The sequence below is a fragment of the Dasypus novemcinctus genome, chromosome 14 (genome assembly GCF_030445035.2).
Source record: "Dasypus novemcinctus isolate mDasNov1 chromosome 14, mDasNov1.1.hap2, whole genome shotgun sequence".
Taxonomy (NCBI): domain Eukaryota; kingdom Metazoa; phylum Chordata; class Mammalia; order Cingulata; family Dasypodidae; genus Dasypus; species Dasypus novemcinctus.
In genome coordinates, this window is record NC_080686.1 from 29,151,438 (window position 1) to 29,171,521 (window position 20,084).

The 20,084-nt window shown below is 35.3% G+C and overlaps 1 protein-coding gene and 1 pseudogene across 1 annotated transcript in view; one reads left to right on the forward strand and one right to left on the reverse strand.

Annotated features, from left to right (window-relative positions):
* Positions 1-5,685: 5,685 nt before the first annotated feature.
* The window catches only part of VCPIP1 (valosin containing protein interacting protein 1), a 32,867-nt gene continuing 18,468 nt past the window's right edge, over positions 5,686-20,084 (reverse strand). Inside the window, exon 3 of the mRNA XM_004477795.5 lies at positions 5,686-10,967. Coding sequence (XP_004477852.1) covers positions 10,096-10,967 — 872 coding nt within the window. The 3' untranslated portion in view covers positions 5,686-10,095. The remainder of the gene's footprint in view (positions 10,968-20,084) is intronic.
* On the forward strand, positions 12,682-13,372 carry LOC139436452 (lysine-rich coiled-coil protein 1-like; annotated as a pseudogene).

Genomic DNA, 20,084 nt, shown 5'->3' on the forward strand with positions numbered 1-20,084 from the left:
AGTTCCAGAGGACTGAATACAAAGGGGAGGCAGGGATAGGGGTAAATGTCTGGGACCAAGTGTTGGAAATTTCTTTAAAAACTTTTATCTTTAAATACTCAAGTAAAACTTGTGTTCTATGCCATGATAAATATATGTATCTTTGTATTATAAAATAAAAACTGCTTTACTAATTCACCTTTTTATTCCAAATCTTTAAGTAAAATGCTTCCCCAATTTGCCATGGTGACCCTACACGTGGCTGCATCTACTTCCCATCCTCCCCAATCAAAGGTCAAATACTGCCAAGCTTTGCTTATGTTAGTCTGAAAAGTACTGGTTAATATAGTACTTAAGAGCTATACTTTTAATACATCTGTAGCAACCATTCCCATTAGGGGATATTTATCTTTTATTTACTATGAGATGCCCAATCCCTAGAATAGCAATACACCCAGATGCTCAGTAAATACTTATCTATAAAATGAATGAATGAATGAGAAAAGGCAAAAAATAAACAAGCACTTGAAAATATATTTTTGCTCACAATGAGGCAAAGAAGTACAAATTAAATAGATTTGAAATACCATTTTATAACTGCTGAGAAAAATTTTTCTAAAATTTGCCAATAAGATTTGAATTAGTTCTTGATAGTGGTATTGAAAACTGGTATAATCCTTTTGGAAAGCAATACTGAGCAAAAGGCATAAAGATATACATAGGTTTTGACAAACATTTTATTTTAATTCAGTAGAAGCAAACACAGATGTGCTGGAATGCATATAGTAGTGTATTCTATTACAACTCCATTTTAGAAGCGTTTCCATTTTGAGACTAGTTTATATGGCTTGCCAGCACAAAATAATTATATAGCTGGTAAAAATAGTACAAAAATTGAGACAATGCCATTAAATGTCTAATATACTGGTAGGCCTTTCTAGGTGCTTCACATGCATTTGACTTATGTAATATTCACAACTTCTATAATCATAATATTATTGGTTGACTTGTGTCCCCCCAAAAGATATGTTGAAGACCTAACTTTCATTACTTCAGAATTTGACTTTTTTTAGAAATAGGGTCATTGCAGATGTAATTAGTAAGTTGAAATGAAGTCATACTGGAGTAGAGTAGACCCTTAATCCAATATGACTGATGTCCTTATAAGAACTCAAGAGACATACTGGGGACAAGGCCAGGTGGAGAGAGAGAAAGAGGTGGTAGTTATGCAGCTACAAGCTCTGGAACCCTAAGGATTGCTGGCCACCACCAGAAACTAGAAGAGGCAAAGGATTCTTCTGCTAAAGTCATTGGAGAGAGCCTGGTGCTGCCAATACCTTGATTTTGGACTTTTAGCATCCAGAACTGTGAGAAAATAAATTTCTGTTGTTTTTAGCCACCCAGTTTATAGTAGTTTGTTACAGTAGCCTCGGAAACACACATAGCAACCTTATGAAGTAGGTACTATTGCTTTCCCCACTTTATAAATGAGAAAAATTGGATAGCAAAAGGTTAACTTGGCATGCAGTGGTAGAGCCAAGATTGGAATTAGAACTCAAACGCTCAATCACTGCACTACATTAATATCTATGGGCATATATAGTATAGAGATAATATAGTACAAAGAACTAGTAGCAGAACCGATCAGTCTGATGCTATTTATGTAAACAGAAACTCAGAATGTGTGCGCATATGTGTGATAGGTTGAGTTATGTGCCCCCCAAAAATACTTAATCTGCATTCCTGTGAGTGTGGACCCACTGTGAGTGGGACCTATTGAAGATGTTCAGTTAAGGTTTGGCCCAACTAAGAGGTTGGATTTTAATCCTGAATATTGGAGTTCTTTTAAAGATGAAAACTCTGACATAGGGGAGAAAGCCATAGGGAGAAGCAATAAACTAGAAGTCAGCTGGAATCTGGAAGAGAAAGTAGGTATTGACGTGATGGGAAAGCCAAGGAACCCTAAGGATTGCGTTTGTCAGAACACTACTGATCACAAGAGCCTTCCAGCCTCTAAACCGTGATTCATTAATTCCTGCTGTTAAGCCAACACATTGTATGGTATTTGTCATAGCAGCTGGGAAACTGAGACAATGTGTATTTGTCTAAAATTCTACAAAGTGATTTTGGAAATACACACCAAACTGTTAATAGTGTTTTACTAGGGAGAGAGGAATGAGATGGAGGCAGGGAAAGCTTTAACATTTTACTCTATGTACTTTGATATTTAACAAAGTATGAAGTCCTACGTTAATTTTTATTTGTATTTTCACTTAAAAAAATGAGTTGATGCTAAATTCCAAAAGCTGTTCAAAGTCTTAGAAGGAAACAGCACAGGTTATATAAAGCTTGCGCCAATATTGATAATGCTAAAAAAATATTTTGGCAGAAATGGCAAAACCATATATTAAATATTTATCCTGAAAACAAAATTCATATTTAGAATATTAGCCCAGATACAGAAATGTTTGCTCCCTCCCCACGACTGATAGACTTGGCTTCTCTGCACTCTATATTTAGGGTACTAGTTTAAATTTGATGGACATTGTAAATAGAAATCACACTCTCTAGCATAAACAGCTATAGAATTCTTAGCTTGGTGCTTAAAGTTAAAAATAGGAGTGGTTGAACTGCAGAGAAAAAACTATGAGAAAAGATGGTTTAAAATGTCCATTTCAACCCAATGCTCCATGCTCTATCCTTTTGGGGTAGGCAGAATAATGGCCCCCAAATATGTCCATGTACTAATCCCCAGAACCTGTGAATGTGTTACCTTACATGGAGAAAGGTACTTTGCAGATGATTAAGAATCTTGAGGATAGTATCTTAGATTACCCACATCCCCCCAAGCACATGAATAATCATATGAGTCCTTAAAAGTGGAAGAGAGAAGCAAGAGAATCAAAGATATTTGAAGATGGGAAAAGGACTCACAAACCAAGGAATGGAGGTGGCCTCTAAAAGTTAGAAAACGCAAGAAAATGGATTCTCCCCTAGCACCTCCAGTCCTGTCAACACCTTAATTTTGGACTTCTGACCTCCAGAACCTGGAGATAATAAATTTGTGTTGTATTAAACTCCAAGTTTGTGGTAATTTATTACAGTAGCAATAGGAAACTAGTACATCTTCTCTGAAATTTTCAAAATTTTTGGCTTGTAATAAGAAAAATATGGTCTCTTCAACAAGTGATCTTTCAGTGTTCAATCTTTAGCCTTTTACAGCAAAGTAGTCTACTAAATGAAGGTTCAAAATGAAGACTGGGAACCAAGTTAGGAGAAAGGATAATTAGGGCACTACAAAGAGAACTAATTTGGCAGCCCATCACAAAAGCCTTAAAGTAGGATTATTACTCATCTGTGGGAAACCTGATAGCCAAGATATGAAAGGGCTTTTCCCTTTAAAGCTATGCTTTCTACCTCTACTTTCAATATATTATCACCTTCCACTTTACCAAGGACAATAATCTTACCTTTCTTCAGGTGCTGCTTCTCTATTGTAGTATATCCAAGAATTGCCAATGGAAACAATGAACTTTGGAAATTTAAGGGGAATCTGTGGCTAACAAAGCAGTTAACAACACATGGTATACCAGGGCTAGGAATGCTAGATTCTTGCAATGCTTGAGACAGTCCTGCACAAGGAAGAATTGTTCAAGAGCCCTTAAGTTTCCTCACTTCAATATACCAGATACAGTTTAGAAAATCAACATGACTTACTATATACCTTTTTTGACTAGAAACAATCAGTTACGCAGTAAGAATTGCAATTACTGGGGTCTTGAAGAGTCAGTCAATAAAAATCAAATCTATACTGAACTGATATGAGTAAGGTATTTATATTCTATTCACTGAAGAACTTTTGATAGCTCTATACTATCTTGACAGTATGTGACTCATGTCATGCATGTATAAGACCACAAATCCAAGTATGGGACAACTGTGGCCAAAGCTTAAAACAAAGCTTGGTTTACTTGAGGGTTCACACCTATGTCACTTGTCCCACCTATGTCACGAAGCCGTCAGCAGTTGTCAACACAATGATATGGTCAGCAGAGTAAGCAGGTAACATTTGCAGAACCACAATATTATAGTTGAAAGGAACATTAGACATTATTGGATTCAAATCCACTATTTTCATGATTAGAAATGGAGGCTTTGACTATGACTTGCCTCAGGCCACAGAACAAGTTAGTGACAGAGCACAGACTGTCAGTACTCTAATTCTCAGTCCTGCCTGTGGTCATAGAGTCCTGGCGTAAATCTTTGAACTTAAAAACTTTTAAGTTTTTAGAACATTAATTATATGCCATTATTAAAGTAAGTTTTGAGATGTAATGAAATAAACTGAAATAATGCATGCCCTATATGTAAGGGTTTATTCCACTTAAATGGTAACTGAATTCTATTGCCCTGATATGTAACAATAACAAACACTCGTTGTTTACTGTCAGGTACTCTGTTCTAATTACCTAGTATGTGTTAACTCATTTAATCTTCATAACAACCCTATCAATAGATGTCATTATCATCCTCCCTAAGAGGAAACTGAAGCAGAGAGGCTACAACACAGTAAGTGGTATGCCAGGATGTGAATCCAGGAAGTCTGACCTTTAAGGTTTTGTTCTTACTACCAAGTTAAACCATCTACTCTAATAACAGGGATAGTGAGTATATGAAAACTTAAAAGTAAATATAGGTAAGAAGATATGGCTCAACCAATTGGGCTCCCACCTACCATACAGGAGGTCCAGGGTTCAATGCCCAGGGCTTCCTGGTGAGGGCAAGCTGGCCCATGTGGAGTGCCGGCCCACACAGGAATGCAGCCCCGTGCAGGAGTGCTGCCCTGCTTCCCATGCTGCCCAGCATGGGAAAGCTGCCCCGTGCAGGAGTGCTGGCCGATGCTGAGGGCTGGCGCAGCAAGATGATGCAACAAGAGACACAGAGAAGAGAAAATAAGCAGATATAGCAGAACAGGGAGTTGAGGTCGCACTAGAGAGTAATTGCCTCTCTCCCACTCCAGAAGGTCCCAGGATTGGTTCCCGGAGTCTCTTAATGAGAATACAAGCAGACACAGAAGAACACACAGCGAACCAATACAGAGAGAAGACAACTGGGGGAATGGGGGGTGGGGGGAGAAATAAATAAATCTTTAAAACAAAAAAGGATAAGTCAAGTGTTGCTTGGTAAGCTATACAAACATAATTCAGTATTGTTCTCTATTATTTCCCTTTTTACCTATCGCTAATCAGTATTTTTTAAAAATCACCATAAAATCAAGTTCTCCCTTTATTAGAACATATCTTTGTTGCATCTGTAGCAACATTTAGTAAAAATTATTTGACCCAAATACGTAATATATCTAGAGAAATTTTTCTTACTCCTTTCTGATTGGGTCTTTTTCATCTAGTATTGAAATCTGCATTAGGGGAGAAATTACTGTCCTTCTATGACATCCCACTTAAAGAAATTTTAAAAATTCACTTTATTACACTAAAATCCTTTATAAAACTGAACTATACTTTCATGCACTAAAATATTAAAGTATAATTCCAGGGAAACTAAAGAATTTTAAAAAATTACTGTAAAAAGCCAATGTGTAAAAGTTGGGAAGAAAATCAGTATGAATTAACTTACAGTTTTATTACTGATATAAAAGAAAACTTCAAATACTGTACAGTTAGGTGTGCTGTAGAACACTATACACTATTATAATACACTGTTACCAATTATTTATTATTCATATGTAATATATACAGCAATCACAAATCAGAAAATAAGGGGTAACAGCCAGTGCCTTAGGGATGATATTACATCTATGCTATTTTATTTTTATTGAGCAATTAAAGCACTTGCTATTTAAGTTTTTGTAAATATTTCCACTATTACCACTTATTTTTACATATTCTAAATAGCACTTCCCTCAAAAATTACATTCTTCAGTTCTTGGCACTAATTTAAGTCAAATAAACCTGAAAATATTGATAGCTTTTTCAGTCTTTTATTGCTCTACCACAGGCATAAAGGCTCAAGAAGGAACTTCTGCATTCTAAAGAAAATTATGCAATACCTTAAATTTTAAAACACTAAGTAATTGATACTCACAAGCAGATAACATCAACTAAAACTTTTTTTACTATTTTTCCTTTTCTTTTACAAGAGGATAATCATCGTATTAATATACTACAAAGCATGTAGACTCCATAATTTTTAAAAAATTAAATGTCAGATAAACAAGTAATGGCATTTTCTTCAATAATTCACAATTTTTACAATTTCTGCTATTTTGGAACAAACGATAAATTTCCCACGATTTAAGTATCATTAAATATGAACTGAAACACTTAGCATCTTGAAGAATTATCAAGAATGGCAGAACTTGCAATTAACTCTATAAATCTTACATAGGTGATATAGCTCCCTTTGTTATTTTACTTCCTAAGCATACATTCTACTATGGCTTGTTTATAAATGAATAGTTCCGGTTTGGAAAGTTGTGAACAACTGTAAACAGCCTTGAGGTTTTACAATTTTGTTAACTTATGCAATAACCTTGAAATGTAGGATATGTCTACCCAACTCACTTAGAGAATGTATATCACTACTGTTATTTTAAATTCATACTAAGATGCGTGGAGTTTAGTCCAATTTTGCAAAGTTTTAAACAAAAAGCTTAAAATGGAAACTATGCTCTGGGAACCATGGAAATCTCAGAATCTGCTCGGCAGGATTTAAGTATGGGCCAATTAAAATTACTGTTGAAATGTAAATAAACATTTTAAAGATATTGTTACTATATTGTCCAATTGAAGTGTAATTAATGATAGAAATTACACAAGCTTAATTCATATCTAAACGTTAGTTATTAGTGGAGGTCTAAATTTTTAGTGAAATGCTCACAAGCAGCCAGTATTAGTAGGTAACTACATAAAATAATACTGTTATAAGTTTTGCATTTATTAGCTAATATGTGATATGTCAGTATGATTCTCAAAAACTTGCCAATAATATTATGAGTTGCTAGTAAGTGATCTTCCCTGAGGTTTTTAAGAGAACATATGCAGAAACCTCTGCTTATCTCCAATTAAGTTAGGTATTTAAAATAATGGCAATAAGGACCAGTGGCTGGGAATCACAGTTGCATTTCAGATTGATATCTTAATTGCAAGCAGTAGGCTTGATTGTAAAAACTAAACTGAAAATCATCAGGAAATAGAAAGTACTCTATTAATAACATCTGCTAAATTTCACAGATCTCTATCCTAACATTTTCTAACAAAATACCAGAAACATAATGAAAGGGAAAAATTGGGTCTTAGGCTTGCACTTTAACTATTTCCTAAATAACCATTCCCTTGGAGTTAATTATATTCTATCTCATAATATCTAACAGTGTCTTGCTTTCTTCAATTTCAACTAGTTTCTCATTACCAATATTCTAGACATATGCCATCTTCAACTACATTTCAACTTTGGGTCATCAACTCAAATTCTTTGTCTGATTAGTTATAAAATGGCTACTGAAGAAAATAAGGAAAAAAAATGACAATTTTATTTCAATTTTCAAGAAAAAAGCAAATAGAATTTAACTATAGATTTAATTATAGGTATGTTTCTTAACTGTGGTAATATCAGCTTGGATTCAAATGTGTAACGATATCACAAATGGTGTTATTTGTTAAAAAATAGTAATTCTATATAGCAATGTTTTTATTGAGATAACCATATGGGAGAATACAGAATGATATTTAAAAATTTAAAGAAATTCTGTCCTAAAACTTCTTTGTAAAGGTGATACCTGACCTGCTTTTCAAGAACCAAATTTACTGCTGATTTAAAATAATTTCAAGAAATCTGAGGATTTCTCAAATCAAGCCTTTTATTCTTCATCAAGGGAGAACTCAAACTGTCACTGTAAAATTCATACCTAAACAGCTTCTTGACAGCATTATTGTGGCAAGAGAAATGAATAAAGTACTCTCAGATTAAGTCCATCTTCTAACTTTTGCATGTGCATTCTAATTTATACTAAATTCAAATACTTAATATCATAGGTAGGTAAGATACTTTTATATAAGCCTTAAAGGTGTATTTGTCAGTTATTAAATATACCAAGACACAGGTGAAGAAAATATTTGGTAGAGAAAAGGTGATTATATCATTTACCTGGAAGCAGTGCATGACCTTGTTAAGTTTTCCTGCATTTAACCAAAAAAAAAGAAAGAAAGAACGAACAAGGGAAAGGGATTTTTCAGTGGAAAACACCCAAAAATAGTTATAGTGGTTAGTGATATTTTTAATTTTTAGTCTAATATGCAAAAGCCACCTATACGAACTAAATGGGAAATATTTTCCAGTAGCTGCAGCTCACTATGCAAAACTAGTGCACAATACAAAAGTTCTAAATTTTCCTATTCTGATATAAAGATGCTTGAAAGTAAATTTAGAGGGAAGAATGGAGATCTAGTATGATAATTAGAGAAAAGCATATGATAAAATTACCCAACTATGTATCTTGCTCAAATATTACTCGCAAAATGTCTAGATTCTCCAATCTTTCCTTAATCAAAATGGAGTAGTCATTTAATAAGTGGATTCAGTTAGAGATACTTTTATAGAATGAAGACCAAAACTTCCCCCATTTGTAAACACAAGTTAAAGTATTGTCTCTATTCCTTATGAATCCACATGTAGAGATTTTGATCTCATAATATACTTTCTGTGTACATTTTTTCAGAATGCAAATACAATTCTGCATCTGTTATATGTACAGAGACAGCCAGGCTTTGAATGCTCTGGGTAAGAGATTGTATTAACATACATTTTGTCTTTCAGCCATTCAATTTCAACTTAATTTCAGTGAACAGAGGAAAAAAGATGAATAAAAATGTACATTTCAGAATACAGATTTGTAGAATAGGATAAAATAGTGCAATACCAATCTCAGGATAAACATTCTTTGTCTTTAATATTAAGCACAAAGAGCTGCTTCTTAAGGAAGCTGGCACTAAAGACTTATGCAAATGCCAAGTACATCAGGGTATGATGCAGTAAAATTTGCATCCCTAATCCATGTTAAGCCAACAAAAAAAGAAAATCTTATGGATTCTAAGAAAAAAAGGAAATATTTTTGGTTCAAAGGGGCTCAAAGACACTTAGCATATATAAGCTTAAATACCATTGATCCAAATTGTAGAACAATGTACTCATTCTTAAAGATAAATTCTTATTTATAAAAATTCTCTGTGAATCTGACAAACTCTGAAAATTAGAAATCATTAACTATGGCTACCATTATTTCTGTATATTCTGTCACACTTGGCAATCAACTTTTCTGCAAGATTAAAAAAAAAAAATGAGGTGGTACATGACCAGGTCAGGATTCGAAAACTAATGGCAACATATTATCAACAACAGAGTACACAATTGGGTATGTTGGCTCAGACAGCAACATAACTGAATCACATTGACTTTATCATTTTAGAATAGATTTTTTTCCCCCATATCCTTGCTCAAACCATCAAAATGTTTTATCATTACACTCTACTCTCAAGATAATTTCATCAAGAATATGTATCTCTATGAATGTGTTTATGTTCAGGGAACTGTTGGGATCCCATAGTGTCTAGTAAATAGTTTTATGAATTTTAAGATACAATTTTGTTTAGATAACCTTCAAATTTACATAAATCTATTGACGCTCCATAAATATGTGGGATGGTTACTGTAATGACAGTGGTATGAGCAAAATCTCATTCCCCCTCCTTCCTGGTTCTAGCCTTTTCAGAAATAAAACATATTTAGCAAGAGAATTTTCACGTCTGAAACATTAAGACTTTCAAGGAATTAAAATTACAAAGAACTTCCAATGAACCACATATATGGAAGAAACTCTGATGCAGATCTACTAACTAATTTATAAGTAATTCAGAGCCAGCCTGGGCAGCAGTATATTAAAAGCATTGCCAATCACAAACTTGCTATCATGCACTGAATAACAAGATATAATCTTTGAAATATACGTACAAGATTTTTAATGACTAATCAAGTTATGTGGCCCAGCCAACAAATATTACATATTCACAATAAACATTCTGCCCTTATTAGCCTCTAATTAAATCAAGAGTGATCCATTGGCTCAGTTGTGTTAGTCATCTCAGCATCTTGACTATCCATCTCTTCAGGCTCCTCCACGGAATTTCCCTTTTGTGCTTTTGATCTTGTGGAAAATGCTGCTCCCAGTGCATCTGCCACGCTGCTATCAGTTGTTTCTATATTCAAATTTTCAGTGCCACCAGTTAAAGAAAAAGATTCAGATAAGCCAGTCTGAAGACTCCCAGACTTTGCAGAAGAACTCACAACTTCTACTTTTCTTTGAGGAAGATCAGATGATGACTGCTCTGTACTTTGATCCCGAAAGTGCTTGTCCATTGAAGCCTGAATAGAAGAAACCATTTCCTGCAATTTTTTTCGCTGGGCCTCGACCAAATCAGGATCAAGCTGCCTGCTGTCTCTCATTGTTACTACTCCAGGAGCTATTCGAATAAGCTCACTGTTATTAGGAGCAGTTGTGAATACAGAAGGCTCTGTTTTAGAGGAACTACTACTAAAGTCTGTCCCTGTATTATGCTTTCTTAAAACTGGAGTTTCCTTAGCTCTTGGATCAAGGTGTGGGTTACTGGATGCAGTTCCTAGAGAATGCCCTTTTCCCTGAAAAGCAGTTACATTATGTAGTTGCTCAGATTTCTTTTTCACTACTCCACCACTACCTAGTTTTAATAGCCCATGTGAGGGACTTGATTCCCTACTCCTTGTGGTAGCCTCTGCTCGAACCTGACTTACAGCCTCTTTAACTAAATCTTCAACATCAGGACCGATGGGGAAATGTCCTGCAGCATCCACACACAATTCCAGTCTATCTTCAGATGCATTATAGACAAATGTTTTGCCAGGTAGATGTGGAAAAGTACAATGCTTGCCATCAGTCATACCTAAAGAAGGAGAAAAGATGTTTACTATTTTAAAATCTTAAAGTATTAGTAAAAATGTAATGACAATTATAGTTGAAATGGTAAATTTTCAATAACAATTTACAGATTTAATTAATTTTCAAAGCAAAATTAATTAGTAAAAATTTACCCTATTGCAAAAAGAATTATCACCATAGACCTTAAAGTAGTTCTCCCAGAAGATTTTTTTAAACTTTATCCTATTAACATAGTTGGTAAAGGGGCTTGAAACAAAAAGCTGAGCTCTAAAGAAAACATATTGTAAACCAATAAGAAAATATACTTCCATTTCCTAAAATTCAGATAGATAAACTTTGCAAAAATACCTTTAATTAAGGACTAAGTGAGGAATACATAACTTGTTGCAGAAAGTGTTGACCTAAAAATCATAAGTAATTCTACTGAACTATGGAATATCAGAATAAAAGTTATTTTCATGGATGCCATGGATACATATTTTTCAGAAAAATAAAGAATATGAGCTTCCAAAATAAGATGTTCCATAAAGTAGCAGTTATGGGAACATATTTAGGAATGCAATGTAACTTTGGTGTAACTCTAAGACTGACACTCAGTCACAAGAAATTTAAAAGACCTTATTCAATTCAATTCCTCTGAAATAGTTGTAGTTCATGTTACTACTCATTCTTTTCTGCTATACCAGAACTACCAAAATAAGTGTGAGTTACAGATGCTCCTTAAAAGGACCATTGCTATTTACTTCTCATGGTTGAATAATGCAGCAGTAGAGGAAAAGAACTTTAAAGCAGTCCTCCGTACAAAGTACTGCAAAATTTTATACTTGTTTCACCCTGGGTATAAATAAATTGTTCTTGTTTTAAACTGTCCATTATCCTTACAATTTAAGTTTGTTACTCAAAATACATGCCAAGTATAATAAAGGGATTTCAAATTTTATCAAATCACAGACTATGTTTAAAAAAAAGATGAAGTAGGAAACTTTTAATAATATATATGGTACATATGGATATGTTTATGGCAAAATATAAAGGCAAAAAAACTATATAAAAATGAATAAATTGGTTAGTTAGTATAGAAATTAGGAGACAGGGAGGATGAATGAACTCTGGAATGGTCTGGAGGATTTAGGCAGTTTCCAGTTTTGGGTTATTAAGAATAGTACTCTGGTGAGCAGGTGCAGCTCAGTGGTTTGAGCACCTGCTTCCCATGTACAAGGTACTGGGTTCAATCCCCAATACCTCCTAAAAAACAAACAAAAAAATTGTGCTTTAAGTTCTTCTATACCACCTCCACCCTAGCTTATATCCTTGCCAGTGGCATTGGCAGGGAGGGCGACGGTAGTTTGTAGACATCAGCCCCTGCCTCTAGAGAAGATACCACGTTGAATGAACAAAGACTGAACTTTTTACAGATACCTTTGTAAAGTATGTGGACTAGTGCTACAGTTGGATCACAGAGGGTTTCACATTATGAGGTGAATGGGAGAAGAATAATGGACAAAAATGGGTTTTGTCATTTCTGCATCATAATATTTGGCTCCTCAGTTGTGGCACAGTCTCACTATGCTGGGAAAGTTCATTCTAAAAAACAGAAGCACTTAATGGGTGAATATGATCAGATTTGTATACACCAAGTTCTCTGGCTGATAAGGAGAATCTCTTGTCAACCTAATAAGCAAAGAAAACACATGACTGTCTAAGATTAACCTGAAATTTTTATCGAAGTTCAGAAAGCCAGAGGTTTAGAGCCAAAGACTTATTTCAAAAAGATGTGAAAGTACTATTTAGAAATCTGTGGGTACAAAGGAGTTGACTCCAGACCCAGATATAGAATGTTTGAGCACAGCCTCCTGTCTGAACTATCTAGACTTACCCAAGATCATACAATATTTCACAAACAGTGGAAAACTGGTTACCTCAGTGGCTACCAGCTCAGGGCAGCAGAGTGAGACCGGACTCTGAGCTACTTTCACCTCCCCAGGGGACAACTCAGAAAAACCCTACCCCTCAAATTAGTCAGCAAGAATATAATTGTGCCTCACACAGGGTAGAATCTGGAGTTTACAAGCACCTCTCCTTAGAAAACAGTACAGTGCCCATCAAGCAAGTCATAAATAGACACATCAGAAAAGAAAAAAGGAATCAGGAAGAGAGAAAAAAACCAGAGGAGTAGCCCAAGCATAAAAGAAAAAAAAAAGTTATGAGGAAATGGATTTAGACAAACACAAGAGCATCCAAAGAAAGAAAGTAGTGGTGGAAAGAGTGTCAGTACAGATAAGTGTAAGAATTGAGAGGAGAACAAGAGCGGAGATGTAGCCTGAAAGAAAGAAGAACATCAGCATAGAAGAGGAAAAAGAACAGGGCAAGGAAGGTGAGGAAGAAATGCTTTCTATTCTCAGATTTTGAAGGTTACCTGGTTCTCCCAAAGTTGAACTGAAAAAGTATTTTGAAAGAGTTGGTTTCATGAAGTTCGTTTTTGTATCACTTTTCTTATTTGAACAGGTACTTCAACCTCTAACAAAGGTTATATGAACAGAAGGTATTTAGTATGCTTGCTCCTCAATGTGGAAATTACTTTCTTCATTACCTAGATACATTATTACATTTTTCTTACACATAATTTCCCTTAACAAGAGTGGCTCTGCTTTTATTCATCAAATTGCTATGGCACTGTTGATTTTGGACTTCTAACCTCAACACCATGAGCCAATAAATTCACGTTGTTTAAGGGAAAAAAATTGCTATTGCAATGGAATTATTTTGTCTTGGGAGGTCATTATTGTAAGTTGGAGGATTAATTAATAGGATTTGCAGAATCTATTTCTTAATTGGGTTTGTTTTAGTTTTGGTGAGGGTATTTTTATGTTTGTTGGTTTTCTGAATAAAGCAATTTAGAGTAATTTTTTTCCTTATTAGATCTAACTTGTAGTATATTTTCTAGGTTGGAAAGTGGGAAATAAGAAACATGATAACATTAAGTTTAGATTGCATATAATTTTTTAAAATCTTTTTTTGGTCTTTATTTTTTTAATGTTACATTAAAAAAAATATGAGGTCCCCATTTACTCCCCACTTCCCCCCCCCCACCCCACTTCATATAGTTTTAAAAGGTATCAAAGGGTCCTGATGTAAAATGAGTTTATATTCTTGAAATGTTCATAAAAAAGTTCAAATTTCTACAAAAAAAAAAAAAAGAATATTGCCACCCCGCCACCCCAGCCTTAAAGCTACAAAGTGGGCACATGTACTTCTTGAGAATATTCCCAATAAACAGAGAAAATAATTAAAATAAAAATGAATAGCATACAGTAATTTCAAACAAATATTAATTTCAATGGTAGACAAAATATCAATTAATAAGAATCTAACTAAAATTTCCTCTCAGCACAACAGTTTGAGCAGAGGTAACTGAGAAAAATAGATAAAAATGAAAGTCAGAGATGTGGTCTAAACAGTATCTTTCAGTGCACATCAGTATACTTTCTACTAATACCCTACCTCAGAGATCTGTAAACTATGGTTCAGGAATCAAAGGTAGCACTGAGGATAATTTTGAATGCTAAGGTCAGGGTTGCCCCTAGGCAAAACTTTTAAACATTCATTTTAATAGATAACATCTATAGAGCCTCACTATCTGCCAGATAGTAAAACAAACTCTGATGATTCAAAAATAAAATATCATAATACCAAATTCCCCCAGGACTGTTTGAAGATTAAATGTGAAAACATACACAAAGCACATACCACAGTGCCTAATATAAAGAAGGAAATCAAAAATTGTAATTCTTCTATTAGGTCAAAGGTTATTCAACTGTTTCTAGGTTGCTACTGTGATGATGCTTTCCCTTGGCTATATGCGGAAAGAATCATATTCCCATCCACATTCATCAAAGTATTATTTACAATGAAACTCTGAAAACAATATAAACTTTTGAAAAGAAGAGAATGTTAAGTAAATCATGGCCTATCTACTAGATGGAAGTACTATGCACCTATTACAATTGATATAAATAAGAAACCTGTGAAGCCTCATATACGCGGTATAATGTGCATGATGCTAACATAGCAGGAAACAAATCTAGTAAGTACTATAATTACAAGCATGCCTATAATGTATATGTATAAGACAAATAAAACATTTTAAAATTATAGGTGGTATTTCCCATTTCTAGTTTCTAGACTTTTTACATTGTTCTTAAAATATATATATGGCAATACAAATACTTTATGTTCCGAGCTTTTTAAGCACATTTAGTTTCTATGTAGTAACATAATTCTTTGAATTTTAAGAATCAAGCTGCTTTTAAATTTCTATATCACATATCAACAATTCATTACTAAGTAGATATATGCTCAAGAAACTCTTAAACAAATGCACCAAAAGGCATGTATAATATTTATCACTACATTTTTCCTTATATCAATCAATGAGAAACTACACAGAAGTCCATCAGCAGAACAATGGATGAACTGTGTTAAAATGATACAATGGAATGCTATGCTGCAGTGGAAATGAATGAACTATAGTTCTATCCATCCAACATGGATGAATCTGAAAAAGTGTTGCATGAAAGAATTAAGTCACAGAAGAATAATTCCATTTTTATAAAGTTCACATGCAAGCAAAATTGAACAAACAAATAAGGGATATCTACATAAGCATTAAAGCTAAATTTGCCATTCATCCGTGGATTTACCTCTGTACAGACCTGTAAAGATTGCAGTTGATGGTACTGATGCAATAGTATCCTTCTGTGACCTAGAATGGATGTTTATCAGTATTGCAGGGTAGTGGGAATGTGGGGAAGCAGGGGAAAAATACAACTGGTGTGACGTATGGACTGTGCTTAACAGCAATACTGTAATATTCTTGCATCAATGCCAAAGATGTACCATGTTGATAATGGGAGGGGGTGGGATATGGAAAAAGTGTGCCAAATGTAAGTTATGGACCATGGTTGGTGGTAATTGTCTGTTGATTTTATCTCATAATCTGTAACAAATGTTCCAACACAATGTGATGTGCTGGTGAAGGGGTTTATATGGGGATTCTACACATGTGCGTGATTGTTCTGTAACTTCACAACTTCTGTAATAAAAATAAAAAATAAAAAGATCTGTAAGGAAACTTACTGCATTTTAAGTCAATTAATTTTAAAGTAACTTCCCAAAAATAAAAAATAGGGATAGTAACAACCCAGTTTAATTTTAATGGGCACTATTTCTGTTCAAATGTAGATGTGGCCATCTATGTGTTAGGGTGACTTTGAACCAAGAAAAAGAGATGTCCTTTTCCTATTTTGGAGGGTGCGTGTGTGTGTTTGGGAGGAAGGAAGTATTAATATGTTTTGATTCTTTGACTACAGGATACTAATAATGATTTGCCATATGAGTTTGTGCTAAAATAGAGATAAAATTTTACTACAAATGTTAGTAAGAAACTGCATTTTGGAAGATAATAAGACAATTTTATGGGAACAACCCATTTCAAAGGGCCATGTAAGAGACAAAAGAATGGTAAATAATTCTGCAAATAATAGTTGGAATTCTAATAATAATAACAAATGTTTGCTAAATATTTATTAGGTACCAGGCCCTTTAACTCAATGTTTTATAAGCATTGTCTCATTTGATCCTCACAACAATCTTGAGATTATCATACCCAATTTACAAATAAAGAAACAGACTCAGAAGTCACACGAGAAGTAGTAGAACCAGTGTTTGATCTCAGATAGCCTGACTCCAGAGCTCTACCTACCTAAAACTGCCTCCAATAAGGACAAATACCACAGCTAAAAATTTTTTTAAACTATCATAGCATTACTGAGATAAAATTCATCCACTTAAAGTATACAACTGATGGTTTTCGGTATTTTCATCAAGTTATGTAAAATCACCACACTTTTAGAATATTTTCATCACCTTAAAAAGACACCTGAACCCATTAGAAGTCACTCCCAATCTCCCCAACTCAACTCCAAACACAGCTCTGGGCAACCACTAATCTACTCTCTATCTCTCTAGGTTTGCCCTTTCTGGACATTTCATACAAATGGAATCATACAGTATATGGTCTCTTGTGACCGGCTTCTTTCACTTAGAATAATGTTTTCAAGGTTTATCCATGTTGGTTTTTTATGGACAAATAATATTCAATTTATGGATACCACTTGATATTTATCCAGTCAAAATATCTGGGTGGTTACCACTTTATGGCTATTATGAATAATGCTACTATAAACATCTGGATTCAAGTTTTCATTTCTCTTAGGTATATACCTAGGAGTAGAACTGCTGGGTCATATAGTAACTATGTTTAACCTTTTGGAGGACTGCCAGATTGTTTTCCAAAGAGGCTGCACCATTTTACATTCTCACCAGCAGTGTATGAGGGTTTTAATGTCTCTATGTCTTCAACACTTGTTTTTGTCTGCCCTTTTTATTATAAAGTCATCCTAGCGGGTGTGAAATAGTATCTCATTGTGGCTTTGATATTTAGTTCCCTGGTGGCTAATGGTGTTTGAGCATCTTTGCAGGTGCTTATCGGCCATTTGTATATTTTCTTTGGAGAAACGTCTATTTAGATCCTTTGCCCATTTTTAAACTGGGTTATCTGTCTTTTTATTGTTGAGTTATAAGAGTTCTTTATATTCTAGATACAAGTCTATTATCAGAGATATGATTTGCAAAATTTTCTACCATTCTGTGGGCTGCCTTTTCATTTTCCTGATAGTGTCTTTTGCAAAAGCAAACTTTTGTATTTCATTTATCTGTTTTTCTTTTCTTTTCTTTTTTGCTTGGAATTTTGGTGTTATATCTACAAAACCAATACCTGATCTGAAATCAAGAAGTTTTATGCTTATGTTTTCTAAGAGTTTTCTAGTTTTAGTTCTTACATTTAGACTTTTGATCCATTTTGAGTTAATTTTGTAGATGGAATGAGGTGGAGATAAAACCATTCTTTTGTGTGTGGATATCCAGTTGTCATAGCACCATTTGTTGGAAAGATTATTTTTTTCCCCATTGAATTGTCTTGGCACCACAGCTAACATATTAAGAATAATTTTAAACCAGGGATATAAAACTATTTAGAGGGAAGCGGACTTGGCCCAATGGATAGGCCTCCGCCTACCACATGGAAGGTCTGCAGTTCAAACCCCAGGCCTCTTTGACCCGTGTGGAACTGGCCCATGCACAGTGCTGATGCGCGCAAGGAGTGCTGTGCCATGCAGGGGTGTCCCCCGCATAGGGGAGCCCCACGCACAAGGAGTGTGCCCCATAAGGAGAGCCACCCAGAGCGAAAGAAAGTGCAGCCTGCCCAAGAATGGCACCACACACATGGAGAGCTGACACAACAAGATGACACAACAAAAAGAAACACAGATTCCCGTGCCACTGACAACAACAGAAGCAAACAAAGAAGAACACACAGAGAATGGACACAGAGAACAGACAACCTGGGGTGGGGGGGAGAAGGGGAGAGAAATTAAAAAAAAAAAAAAAAGAACTATTTAGAAAATCTACTACCCCAAATAGTGGGGCTCCTGAGATATGCCTCTGGAGACATCCAGACACTATAGTCAGGGAAGATACCTCGGAAGTTAGGTATCTTGCCAGTGGGCCCTATTTTGGAATTTATGCTCCTCAGAGTGACAGAGTTGGATTCAGCTGTGGTTTCCCTTCACAAGGTTCTTTTGTCCTTCTATGTGAACCTATAATTAGTACTAGAGTCAGTAGGTGTACATCCAAGAGACTTAAATCTTTGGGCTGTCCATATGCCAACTGGGCCCTGAATCTCAAAAGAGTTGCAAACCTACTCTACAGTTCATTGGTCTCACCCAAGACAACTAAAAAAGGAAGTGATGATGGACAACTACCATACCATGGAACTGAGAGAGTCTACCAATGCAAGCAAGAGAGTCCCATCCATCGGCCCTATGGGATCGAAGACCCTTCTCAATTAAAGGTGGAGTGGGCATCACCATCCCAGAATCCTCAGGATTGGGAGCAAATTATGGACTAAAGTAGACTTACTGGTATTCTACTATAGACTCATTGTGATTCTAGCAATGGAAAAAATTGTATCATTGATGTGGAGGCAGTGGCCACTGGAGGTTCTGAGGGAAGCGAGAGAGAAAAACAGGTATAATACGGGTGAATTTTCAGGACTTGGGAATTGTCCTGACTGACAATGAATGATGGAAACAGCCCATTATATATCTTGTAATAACTTACAAAAATGTATGGGAGAGAGTGTAAACTACAATGTAAACTGTAAACCATGGCAATGCTCCAAAATGTGTTCATCAATTGCAATGAATGTACCACACTAATGACGGATGTTGTTAATGTGGGTAAGTATGGGAGGTGTGGTGAGTGGGGCATGTGGAAATCCCCTCTACTTTTTTTTTTTTTCCAATCTTTTTTTTTTTTTTTTTTTTTTAAGATTTATTTATTTATTTAATTTCCCCCCCTCCCCTGGTTGTCTGTTCTTGGTGTCTATTTGCTGCGTCTTGTTTCTCCGTCCGCTTCTGTTGTCGTCAGCGGCACGGGAAGTGTGGGCGGCACCATTCCTGGGCAGGCTGCACTTTCTTTTCACACTGGGCAGCTTTCCTCACGGGCGCACTCCTTGCGCGTGGGGCTCCCCCACGCGGGGGACACCCTTGCGTGGCACGGCACTCCTTGCGCGCATCAGCACTGCGCATGGCCAGCTCCACACGGGTCAAGGAGGCCCGGGGTTTGAACCGCGGACCTCCCATATGGTAGACGGACGCCCTAACCACTGGGCCAAAGTCCGTTTCCCGATCCCCTCTATTTTTTATGTAACATTTATGTAATCTAAGCATCTTAAAAAAAAAAAATTTTAAAAAAAGAAAACTATTTAGAAAATCAAGATGGGTATACCCACCCCAAACCACCCCTCAAAAAAATTAAGGAAATCATTTCAGTTGCATGGAAGACAAATTATTGGGACTCCCAAAATCAATCCTAAGTAAAATCTAACTTTTAAATGCCATTAATTGTATTGATATAATTTGGAAGGGAGAATGAGGTAAAAGACAGAACATTAAAAAGAAGGGGATGTTTAGAGGGAAGTTTATAGTATTAAACGTTTATA